This window comes from Mobula hypostoma, chromosome 7, assembly GCF_963921235.1.
Source record: "Mobula hypostoma chromosome 7, sMobHyp1.1, whole genome shotgun sequence".
NCBI lineage: Eukaryota > Metazoa > Chordata > Chondrichthyes > Myliobatiformes > Myliobatidae > Mobula > Mobula hypostoma.
Genome location: NC_086103.1, coordinates 90,180,179 through 90,193,304, shown reverse-complemented (window position 1 = coordinate 90,193,304; position 13,126 = coordinate 90,180,179). Strand labels below are relative to the sequence as shown.

General features: G+C 43.6%; 1 protein-coding gene across 1 annotated transcript in view; it reads left to right on the top strand.

The window, feature by feature from the left end:
• The window catches only part of LOC134348978 (Kv channel-interacting protein 1-like), a 222,925-nt gene extending 218,047 nt beyond the window's left edge, over positions 1-4,878 (top strand). Inside the window, exon 8 of the mRNA XM_063052795.1 lies at positions 3,907-4,878. Coding sequence (XP_062908865.1) covers positions 3,907-3,954 — 48 coding nt within the window. The 3' untranslated portion in view covers positions 3,955-4,878. The remainder of the gene's footprint in view (positions 1-3,906) is intronic.
• The last annotated feature ends 8,248 nt before the right edge of the window (positions 4,879-13,126 follow it).

Genomic DNA, 13,126 nt, shown 5'->3' with positions numbered 1-13,126 from the left:
GATGCATCCCAGGGTGCTGAAGGAATTGGCAGAGGTTATAGTAGACGCTTTGGTAATCATTTATCAAAAGTCTCTAGACTCTTGGCAGGTCCCAGCAGATTGGAAGATAGCAAATGTCATGCCACATTTTAAAAAAGGATTTAGGCAAAAGACAGGCAACTATAGGCCAGTTAGCTTAATGTCTGTAGTCGGGAAAATGCTTGAAGCTGTCGTTAAGGAAGAAATAGCGAAACATTTAGAAAGGAGTTGTTCCATTAGACAGACACAGCATGGGTTCAGAAAGGGCAGGTTTGACAAACTTACTGGAGCTCTTTGAGGACATAATGAGTGCAGTGGATAGAGGGGAATAGGTGGATGTCGTATATAGTACTTGGATTTCCAGAAGGTGTTCAGTAAGGTGCTGCACAAGAGACTTAATAAATAAAATACGGATGCATGGAGTTGAAGGAAGTGTATTGGCATGGATAGTGGATTGGTTAACCAATAGAAGGCAGAGAGTTGGTATAAATGCGTGTCTCTCCGGTTGGCAGTCAGTGGTGAGTGGGGTGCCGCAGGGGTCGGTGCTGGGCCCGCAGCTGCTGACCATTTACATTGATTATTTGGAAGAGGGGACTGAGTGTAGCGTAGCAAAATTTGATGATGACACTAAACTGAGTGGAACAGCAAATTGTACAGAGGATGTGGAGAGTCTGTAGAGGGATATAGATAGGTTAAATGAGTGGGCCAAGGTCTGGCAGATGGAATACAATGTTGGTAAATGCGAGATCATCCACTTTGGAAAGAATAATAAAAGAGCAGATCATTATTTAAATGGTGAAATATTGCAGCATGCTGTTGTACAGAGGGACTTGGGAGTGCTTATTTATGAATCGCAAAAAGTTGGCTTGCAGGTACAACGTGTTATTAAGAAGGCAACTGGAATGTTGGCCTTCATTGCTAGAGGGATTGAATTCAAGAGCAGAGAGGTCATGCTGCAACTATACAGGACACTGGTGAGGCCGCACCTGGAGTACTGTGTGCAGTTCTGGTCTCCATACTTGAGGAAGGATGTACTGGCTTTGGAGGCAGTGCAGAGGAGGTTCACCAGGTTGATTCCAGGGATAAAGGGATTAACCTATGAGGAGAGATTGAGTCACCTGGGACTATACTCTCTGGAGTTCAGAAGAAGTGAGAGGGGATCTTATAGAAACATACAAAATTTTGAAAGGGATAGATCAAATAGAAGTAGGAAAGTTGTTTCCATTGGTAGGTGAGACTAGAACTAGGGGACGTTGCCTCAAGATTCAGGGGAGAAGATTTAGGACGAAGATGAGAAGAAACTGTTTTTCCCAGAGAGTGGTAAATCTGTGGAATTCTCTGCCCAGGGAAGCAGTTGAGGCTTCCTCACCAAATATATTTAAGAAACAGTTAGATATGTTTTTACATAGTAAGGGGATTAAGGGTTATGGGGAAAAGGCAGGTAGATGGAGCTGAGTTTATGGACACATCAGCCATGATCTTATTAAATGGAGGGGGAGGCTCAATGGGTCGGATGGCCTACTCCTGCTCCTATTTCTTAAAAAAAATAACTTTTTTGACCAACTTCCCGTGTGGGACCTTGTCAACTGTGCAGGGGCCTTAGCAGAGACATTTAAATCATCCTTAGCAACAGGAGAGGTACCAGAGGATTAGAAGATAGCCAATGTTGTTCCACTGTTTAAGAAAGGCTGTAAACATAAACCTGGTAATTACAGGCTGGTGAGCCTGACATCAGTAGTGGGAAAGTTACTGGAAGATATTCCAAGGGATGGGATATGTGAGTACATGGACTGATTTGGGATAGCTTCGTATGTGATAGCTCATCTAAAAGGGATTTTTGAGGAAGTTACCATGAAAAGTAGATGAAGGCAAGGCAGTGGATGTTACAGGCCACATCTGGAGGATTGCACACAGTGCTGGTCGCCCCATATAGGAAGGATGGTGAGGTTTTGAAGAGGTTGCCGAGGAGGTTCACCAGGATGCTGCCTGGTTTAGAGGGCATGTACTATCACAAGAGGCTGGATAAACTTGGGTTGTTTTCTCTGGAGTGTTGGAGGACAAGGGGAGATCTAATAGAAGTTTATAGGATTATGAGAGTCGTAGATAGAGTGGACAGAGAATATCTGTTTCCCAGGATTGAAATGTCTAATACCAGATGGCATGCATTGTAAGTGAGAGGGGGTAGGTTCAGTGGGGACATGAGGGTAAGTTTTGTACTCAGGGAGTTGTGGATATTTGGAATGCACTGCCTGGTGGTAGAAGCCAGTACATTAGAGGCTTTTGAGAGACATTTGTATGGGCACATAGGTATAAAGAGGATGCAGGGATTATGGATGTGGTGTAGGTAGGAAGGATTAATGTTTTGATGTTTTTGATTTGCTTTTTAGCTGGTTCGGCACAACATTGTGGCTAAATGGCCTGTTCTGTGCTGTACTCTCCATGTTCTATGTTAAAATCGATATATACCACATCCACTGCTCTACCATCAATTTACTTTGTACCTCCTCAAAAACCTCAACCAGACTTTGAAAGAGTGCAGAGAAAATGTAAAAGAATGTTTCTGGGACTTGCAGACCTGAGCTGTAGGGAAAGGTTGTGTACATTTGGACTTCATTCCCTGGAGTTTAGGAGAACGAGGGCGAGGGGAGATTGGATTGAGGTAGACAACATTTTCAGGGGTATTGATAGGGTAAATGGAAGCAGGCTTTTTCTACTGAAGTAGGGTGAGAGAGAACCAGAGATCAGGCGTTAGGTTCATGATTCAAGATCCAAGGTTATTTAACCTTATTTCCAGTATAAGAGTAAAAGAGCCTGAACTAATTGTTACTGAGCATGATAATTAATATAAATACACAAGATAGCTTATATACAGAGATTGATTGTGTATCCATAAAACGATGCTGGGCACAAGCTAACTCTAACAGAGAATAGCAAATAGTGGTGGAGAGAGTGGAGGGGTGGGTTAGTGAATGCAGCTGTTAATCAGACTTGCTGCTTGGGGTAAGTAACTGTTTTTGAGTTTTGTAGACATTGCATGGATACTACATAGCTGTCTTCCTGATGTGAGTAGAACAAACAATCCTTAAGCATGGTGGGTGGGATTCTTCATTCTTTTAGCACCTTTCTATGTATACTGTATGTCCTCAAAGGCACCATTGATGTTTTGGGCAGTTTTGACAAACCATTGTAGAGCCTTCCTATCCACTGCAATGCAGTTTCCAAGCCATGCTGTAGGATGCTCTCTGCTGTGCATCTGTTGGAGGATGATTGTATGGATATGCATAGCTCAGTTCTAGTTAAGGGTGAAAGGTGAAATGTTTAAGGGAACATACAGGGGAATTGTTTCACTCAGATGGTGGTGAGCTTGTGAAATGAGCTGCTATTGAAAGTAGTTGATCCAGGTTCAATTTCAAAGTTTAAGAGAAATTTGGATAAGTGGAAGGGAGGAGTCTGAGAGGCTCTGGATCAGGTGCAGGTCGATGGGACTAGACGGAATAATAGCTCAGCATGGACTAGATAAGCCAAAGAGCCTGTTTCTGTGCTGTACTGTTTTATGACTGTATGACTCATATGACTCATGAGGCACGACCTGCCCCTCACAAAGTGATGCTGATTATCCCTCACTAGCACGTGGCACTAGGAATAATCCAGAGATTACAACCGATGGTTCTGTTCTCTTAATCTCTCCTTTCTTCCCATAATCATTGTGCAGTACTTCATTCCTTTCTCTACCCATGTTATTTGTACCAAAGTGCACAAGTTCTGGTCACTCACCCTCTCCCTTGAGAATCAACAAACTCTTCCTTGTCCTTCCTCTCATTGCTCTCCTTCTATTTACGTTCTCTGTAGAGTTTAATTATCACTTTTTCTGCCTCTGCTTTGTTGTAGGATGGAAACATCATGAGATCCCTGCAGCTCTTTGAAAATGTCATGTAGTCACTCAGATGCAGCAGAAGTTCAAACTCGCAAAAAAAAACACAATCTGAAACAACTTGGTGTTGTCCAATCTTTATCTGGTGCATGTGTTGGAGCCGAGTGTGGAAGTGATTTCTAGACAATGATTTTCTATTATAGTGCTAAGAAGTGTCAACAACCTCTTAAAGTGCCATTTCTCATTTTGTCAAGTATGCTTCACTGTGGAATTATAATGATCTGTGATCACTTGCACAGCTGATGTGCAAGAGTCTGACCAGTTTGCTTCAAAGTTCACTGCATGCTTGCCGTTCCTTACCTTTTGTCTCTGTTCAATGTTACTTCCTACTTTGGTTTCAATTTTAATTCTCATTTCTCTTGTTTCTACACTCTTTTTGTTCAATTGGTTTTACATTTTCCCCACTTCATGCAGACCCCTTCAGTTTCTCCCCCACCTACCTTTGCTTTATTCTCCCCTCAGCCCCGTACTTTCAATATCTGACCTCTGCCAGTCTCCTCTCCTCCACAGTTACTGCCCTCCATCTCCACACTCATTGCTCATTATCTTCATATTCATTGCACTCCACAGTGAATGCCCTCTACCTCCACACTCATTGTTCACTGTCTTCACATTCATTGCTCTCCACACTGACCCACCACTTCACAGTTACTGCTCTCCAGCTGCAATGTCATTGCCTCCCCAGCCTTGTGTCTCTCAACTTGCCCTGGAAGTAGCCTTGTGGCTAGTTCCTGGTTTAAATGCTTTATTTCTGGTTTAGAGGCCTAGTTTAGTCACTTGAACACTTCGTGTAAACCCACCTGTCCAGCCAGACTGAAACAGTGTTACTGCTGGGAATTAGCATGTGACCCAGGGACTTGGCTGTAGACCAAACCCTGCTCAAAGTGGGCCTGCCCCACATGCAAAATAAGGGTGGATTAGGAAGTGCTATGGATGTTGTGGTGTCAGTAATTACCGGTAAATGTATCATTAAATGAAAAAAAATCTCTCAGCCAGCATATTGATTGGAGAGGACAGCATTAACTTTTTAAAAATGCAGTTTTGTGGTAGGGGTGAGGATTTTGGGAAAACATTTATAACTCAGAGTATGGATCAACACATGGAATTATGATACTGTAGCCATTAGTGAGATTTGGTTGCAGGAGGGGCAGGGCTAGCCGCTCAGTATTCCAGGGATCTGTTGTTTTAGACGTGACAGTGTGGGAGGGAAAATATCACAGCAGTGCTCAAACAAGACAACATTTGCAGATGCGGGAAATCTGAGCAACCCACACAAAGTGATGGAGGAACTCAGCATGCCAGGCAGCACCTAGGAAAAGAGCACGGTCAACATTTCAGGATGAAACCCTTCGGTAGTGCTGAGTCAGGACAGACTGGAGAACTCGTCTAGTGAGGCTTTATGGGTGGACTGAAGAATAAGAAAGGTATGACCACGTTAATGGGGTTGTATTATAGACCATCCAATAGTCCATACGATTTAGAGGAGCAAATTTGTAGAGAGATTGCTGACTGTTACAAGAAACATAAGTTTATTATAGTAGATCATTTTATTTTGCATAGATTGACTGGGACATTCATAATGTAAAAGGACTAGATGGGATTGAGTTTGTCAAATGTGTTCAGCAAAGTTTCGTTAATCGGTACTTAGAAGTCCCAACAAGAGAGTGTGCAATACTTGATTGCTATTATGGAATGAGACGGGGCAGGTGACAGAAGTTTGTGTAGGTGAACACTTTGCATCTAGTGATCTTAGCTTCAAAGGAGATATGGAAAAAGAGAAGTCTGATCTGCAGGCTGAGATTTTAAATTGGAGAAAGGCCAGTTTTGATGGTATCAGAAAGGATCTGGCAAATGTGGATTGGGAGAGCCTGTTTACTGACGAAAGTAAGTGGGAGGCCTTCAAAAGAGGAAGCAAAGTGATTGCAGCAGGTCTTTTTACATTGTTTTTTAATGATTTAGATAATGGAATTGATGACTTTGGGGAAAAGTTTGCAGATGATACGAAGATAGGAGGAGGGGTAGATAGCACTGAGGGAGCAAAGTGATTGCAGCAGGATTCAGACAAATTGGAAGAATGGGCAAAAAGGAGGCAGATGGAATACAGTGTTGGGAAATGTATGATAATACATTTTGATAAAAGGAACAAAATGTGGACTAGACTATTATCTCAATGGGGATAAGGTTCAAACATCAGAGGTGCAGAGAGACTTAGGAGTCCTCATGCAAGACTCCCAGAAGGTTAATTTACAGGTTAAGTATGTGGTAAAGAAGGCAAATGCAATGTTAGCATTTATTTCAAGGGGAATAGAATATAAAAACAAGGTGATAATGCTGAGGCCTTATAAGACACTAGTCAGGCCACGCTTGGAGTGTTGTCAACAGTTTTGGGTCCCATATCTCAAAAACGATGTGTTTTCATTGGAGAGAATCCAGAGGAGGTTCATGAAGATGATTCTGGATATGAAGAGATTAACATATGAGGAGTGTTTGATAGCTTTGGGCCTGTACTCACTGGAATTTATTTTTAAATCTTTTTATTAATATAATTTTCTACAGCTATAAAATACAGAGATTCAACAAATTAATATATATATAATTAATAAAGCTGAAGGTAAAAACCATATATATGTTAATGAAAAAAAATTTTATAAAAGAAAAAGAAGGAAAAAAGAGAACCCCAGCTAACTAAAAAAAAACCCACTAACTATAAAACAAAAAACAGAGAAAAAAAACCCCATTAGGAACCAACTCCCGGAGTAAATTGATTCAAATTAAATGATAATATTTAGCAAAACAGCCACACCTTCTCTCAAAATCAAATCGGGGATCAAAAGTTCTACTCCTAATTTTTTCCAAACTAAGACATAACATTACTTGGGAAAACCATTGAGTTAGTGTAGGAGCAGAGGTATCTTTCCACTTCAATAAAACAGCTCTTCTTGCCAACTATGTAACGAATGCAATTACATGTTGGTTTGAAATTGAAATACCCTGAATATGATGCGGAACTATTCCAAATAGAACAGTCAATGAGTCAATGTATTAGGTTGTAAATTAATTTTCAAAGCTTTAAAAGTTGTAGAAGATAAAGATTTCCAAAAAGATTTCAACAAGGGACATGACCAGAACATATGTGACAATGTAGCTACTTCATTTTTGCACGTATCACAGTAATTATCTATATTAGGAAATATTTTGGATAGCCTCTCCTGTGTTAAATAATAGTGGTGAACAATTTTAAACTGAATTAAACAATGATTGGCACATATTGAAGAAGAATTAACCATTTTCAAAACTCGCGCCCAGTCTTCATTAACAAAAGTCATATTAAGTTCTCTCTCCCAGTCTTGTTTAACCTTTAGTGAGAGGTTATCTTTTTGTAGTAAAATTAAATTATAAATTCTACCAATGGAACCTCTCACTAAGGGATTCATATTCAAAATAGTCTCCAACAAATCAGATTCTTGCACATATGGAAATGTAGAAACATATTTTTGTAAAAAATGTCTGACCTGTAAATATTGCAAGCAATGTGTATGAGAGAGAGAATATTTACTAATTAATGCTTCAAAGACATCAATCGACCATCACTAAATAAATCTGCAAAAGAACAAATACCCTTATTTCTCCATAAAAGAAAAATAGGATCAGTAATTGAAGATTTAAATAGCAAATTTTGAAATACAGGACTAGACAATTTAAATTGTTTGAAGTTAAAAAAGTTGCGAAACTGAAACCAAATCCGTAAGGACTCTTTAATAACGGTAGAAATTTAGGTTAGAGATTTTAGCAAGTTGTAAAGGTAATGGAGCTCCTAATATGTGTGCATGCACCGGTCGTGCATGCAGCCTGTTACAGTTGCTCCGTAGTTTCTTACTTTTAAACTTTTTAACTTAGTTATTTATTTTTTCTCACGGTAACACGTTGAAGCTGCACCCTCTCTAACATGCTGGTGGAGAGAGTTTTACTTATTTTTTTAGTGCTGGAATTAGTTACATTCGGACACGTCTCGTTAGCGTGGCAGCAGGATGGCCGCATTGTGTATTCCAGGGACCAATTGATTACGCTCATACCCGCCGGTTTAGCAAACAGAGCAGCGGACATCCCGGCTGAAAGCTGGAGGAAAACACACAGAGGATGCAGAGGGAGATCAAAAAGGCGAGGGAAGAGGACCGGGTCAAGACAACAGAGGCTTATGGAGAAGAGAAGTTATAAGCCGTGTCTCCCCTCTCTCATCATGGGCAATGTGAGATCGCTGGGGAATAAAATGGACGAACTGACGGTGCTTGTCAGGAGTCAGAGAACATTTCGGGAGAGCGGTGTCATGTACTTCACTGAGACGTGGCTGCACAAGGACATACCCGATCAAAGCGTTTCCATAGCGGGCTTCCAGACCGTTCGAGCTGTCCGGAATTGCACTGAGAGCGGTAAGCATAAAGGAGGGGGCTGGCGGTTCTGGTAAACAACAGATGGTGCAATCCTGGGCATATTATGATCAAGGAACGTCTTTGTAGCCTGAATATTGAACGTTTTACTGTTGGACTCCGGCCATATTATTTGCCAAGGGAAATCTCACATGCAATTGTGGTTGTTGTGTACATCCCTCCCTCGGCCAACCCGACGTCGGCGTGTAACATCATTTACACCGTCATAGCCAGATTACAAATCCAGCACCCGAGTGCCCTCATTACCATCTCCAGTGACTTCAACCATGTTACCATGGCTGGAACACTGCCCAACTTCACGCAGTATGTGAGCTGTACAACTAGAGGGGAGAGGACTCTGGATTTGATGTACGCTAACGTTAAGGATGCATACAGCTCCTCTCCCCTTCCCCCACTGGGAAGGTCAGATCACAACCTGGTGCATCTAAAACCCTGCTACGTGCCTCTGGTGAAGAGTAAACCTGCAACCTCGAGGACAGTGAGAAAATGGTCGGAGGAGGCTTATGAGGCGCTCCAGGGTTGTTTCGAGGTGACAAACTGGCAGGCACTCTGTGAGCCACATGGAGAGGATATTGATGGGCTCACAGAGTGCATCACTGATTACATCAACTTCTGTGTGGACTGCAATGTTCCGACAAGAACTGTCCTTTGTTATTCAAATAACAAGCCATGGGTAACAAAGGACATTAAGGACATCCTGAACACTAAAAAGAGGGTGTTTAAAGATGGAAATAGGGAGGAGCTGAGGGCAATACAGAGGGACCTGAAAGCCAGGATCAGGGAGGCTAAAGACAGGTGTAGGAGGAAGCTTGAGTGGAAACTCCAGCAGAACAACATGAGAGAGGTCTGAAGGGGGATGAGGTCCATCACTGGGTTCCGGCAAACTAGCAACAGAGGAGCTGAAGGCAGTGTGGACAGGGCCAATGAACTTAACTTGTTCTTTAACAGATTTGACATTGTGGCCCCTGCCCATCCCCCACATGAGCCATCTGTTGTCAGCCCCCAACCAACACATATTCCACTCTCCCCTCCTACCCCTCCTCACAGTCCCCCACCCTGCTCTCATGACTATACCCCTTCCCACACGAAACCACCACGGTGGGCTTCACGGCTGAACAGGTGAGATGACAGCTGAAACGTCTCAACCCAAGCAAGGCTGCAGGACCGGATGGTGCCAGTACCAGGGTGCTCAAAGCCTGTACCCCCCAGCTATGTGGAGTACTTCGCCATGTATTCAACCTGAGCCTGAGGCTCTGGAGGGTTCCTGTACTGTGGAAGACACCCTGCCTTGTCCCTGTGCCGAAGACACCGCGCCCCAGCGGCCTCAATGACTACAGACCGGTGGCATTGACCTCCCACATCATGAAGACCTTGGAGAGACTTGTTCTGGAGCTGCTCCGGCCTATGGTCAGGCCACACTTAGATCTCCTCCAGTTCGCCTACCAGCCCTAACTAGGAGTTGAGGATGCCATCGTCTACCTGCTGAACCGTGTCTACTCCCACCTGGACAAGCCAGCGAGCACTGTGAGGGTCATGTTTTTTGACTTCTCCAGTGCGTTCAACACCATCCGCCCTACTCTGCTGGGGGAGAAGCTGACAGCAATGCAAGTGGATGCTTCCCTGGTATCATGGATTCTTGATTACCTGACTGGCAGACCACAGTACGTGTGCTTGCAACACTGTGTGTCCGACAGAGTGATCAGCAGCACCGGGGCTCCACAGGGGACTGTCTTGTCTCCCTTTCTCTTCACTATTTACACCTTGGACTTCAACTACTGCACAGAGTCTTGTCATCTTCAGAGGTTTTCGGATGACTCTGCCATAGTTGGATGCATCAGCAAGGGAGATGAGGCTGAGTACAGGGCTATGGTAGGAAACTTTGTCACATGGTGTGAGCAGAATTATCTGCAGCTTAATGTGAAAAAGACTAAGGAGCTGGTGGTGGACCTGAGGAGGGCTAAGGCACCGGTGACCCCTGTTTCCATCCAGGGGGTCAGTGTGGACATGGTGGAGGATTACAAATACCTGGGGATACGAATTGACAATAAACTGGACTGGTCAAAGAACACTGAGGCTGTCTACAAGAAGGGTCAGAGCCGTCTCTATTTCCTGAGGAGACTGAGGTCCTTTAACATCTGCCGGACGATGCTAAGGGTGTTCTACGAGTCTGTGGTGGCCAGTGCGATCATGTTTGCTGTTGTGAGCTGGGGCAGCAGGCTGAGGGTAGCAGACACCAACAGAATCAACAAACTCATTTATAAGGCCAGTGATGTTGTGGGGATGGAACTGGACTCTCTCACAGTGGTGTCTGAAAAGAGGATGCTGTCTAAGTTGCATGCCATCTTGTTCAATGTCTCCCATCCTCTACATAATGTACTGGGTGGGCACAGGAGTACATTCAGCCAGAGACTCATTCCACCGCGATGCAACACAGAGCGTCATAGGAAGTCATTCCTGCCTGTGGCCATCAAACTTTACAACCCCTCCCTTGGAAGGTCAGACACCCTGAGCCAATAGGCTGGTCCTGGACTTATTTCATAATTTACTGGCATAATTTACATATTACTATTAACTATTTATGGTTCTATTACTATTTATTATTTATGGTGCAACTGTAACGAAAACCAATTTCCCCCAGGATCAATAAAATATGACTACTACTACTACTACTACTAGTGAAGTTAAATGAAATTGATTAATAGCTTTAAATTCTAAATCAATCCAAGCTGGTTTTTGGTTCTTATCGAGCCAATATAACCAAAAACATAATTGTCGAATATTAACAGTCCAATAATACAATCTTAAATTAGGTAGCGCGAGTCCACCTTTTTTAGATTTTTGTAAATGAAACTTATTAACTCTTGGTCTTTTATTATTCCAAATAAAGGACGAAATAGTAGAATCAATTTGATCAAAAAATTTTTTGGTTAGAAAGATAGGTATATTTTGAAAAATATATAAAAATCTAGGTGAAATCATCATTTTCACGGCATGAATACGACCTATTAAAGAAAGTGTAAGAGGATTCCATCTAGAAAATAATTGTTTCATAGAGTCCAATAAAGGAACTACATTAGCTTTATAAAGATCTTTTTTTTTGTAATGATAATACCCAAATATTTAAAAGAATTCACAATTCTAAATGGAATATCCTTATATATAAAAACAGGGACATCTAAAGGGAACAATTCACTTTTATTTAAATTAAGTTTATATCCTGAAAATTTTCCAAAATCATTCAATAATTCCAAAAGATTAGGAATAGATTCTTCAGAATTTGAGATATAAACCAAAAGATCATCTGCATAAACAGAAACCTTATGTATGGTCCCATTTATAGAAATACCATGAATATTTTTAGCTTCGTGAATTGTTATAGCCAAAGGCTCCAATGCGAGATTAAATAATAAAGGACTTAATGGGCACCCTTGTCAAGTACCTCGTGAAAGTAAAAAAAAGGGAGACCTTGTAGCGATGTGCTACACACAGAGCTAGAAATAACGACACGCAGTCTGTAAGTCACACTCAAGACTCGTTTATTCAAACTTCATGGCACTGGCTTTTAAGCAGTTCCCTTCCAGCCCTCTCCGGGCGGAAATGACATCAGAGGTGCGTTACAAAAGTCTCTCACCGCGCGCGGGCTATTTTGTGAGCCGGTTCGCTTGTGTAGAAAGTGGGTCGCCACATAACCCCCCACCCCCAGAACTGGCGATACATCCCCAATGTCCACAGTCTGGGTCAGTCTCTGTTTGGGCGGTCTGCCTCTGCGTCGCGGTACCTGAGCCTCGACCGTCTGCGCCAAGCCCACATGGGCCAGTTTGAATCGGTCCACCATGAAAACCTCCTCTTTCCCCCCAATGTCCAGAACGTATGTGGACCCATTGTTACTGATCACCTTGAACGGCCCCTCGTACAGCCGCTGTAGCGGTGCCCGGTGTCCGCCCCGTCGTACGAATACAAACTTACAGTTCTACAGGTCGGGATCTGTCCGCGCTGTGAAGTCGGTACGGGGGCCAGGTTGCCGAGCCTTTCGCGTAGTCTGTCCAGGACTGCTGTGGGTTCTTCCTCTTGCCCCCTTGAGGCTGGTATGAACTCTCCTGGGACGACCAGGGGTGTGCCATACACCAGCTCGGCCGACGAGGTGTGCAGCTCCTCTTTGGGTGCTGTGCGGATTCCAGGCAGGACCCAGGGAAGCTCATTAACCCAGTTAGGCCCTTTCAGGCGGGCCATGAGAGCCGACTTTAAGTGACGGTGGAAGCATTCCACTAGTCTGTTCGACTGTGTGTGGTAGGCAGTTGTGTGGTGTAACTGTGTTCCCAACAGGCTGGCCACAGCTGACCACAGGCTGGAGGTGAACTGGGCGCTTCTGTCGGAGGTAATGTGGGCCGGTATCCCGAAGTGTGCTACCCAGTTTGCAATCAGCGCTTGGGCACAGGAATCGGCGGTGGTGTGTTGAGCAGGACTGCCTCTGGCCATCTCGTGAACTGGTCTATCATAGTTAGGAGGTACCACGCTCCTTGCGACACTGGAAGGGGCCCCAGGATATCCACATAAATGTGGTCGAACCTCCGGCGGGTGGGTTCGAACTGCTGCGGCGGAGCCTTGGTGTGCCGCTGCACCTTGGCCGTTTGGCACTGCGTGCACATTTGGGCCCATTCGCTGACCTGTTTGCGAAGTCCATGCCACAGGAACCTGCTGGAGACCAGCCAGACGGTTGTCCTGATAGATGAGT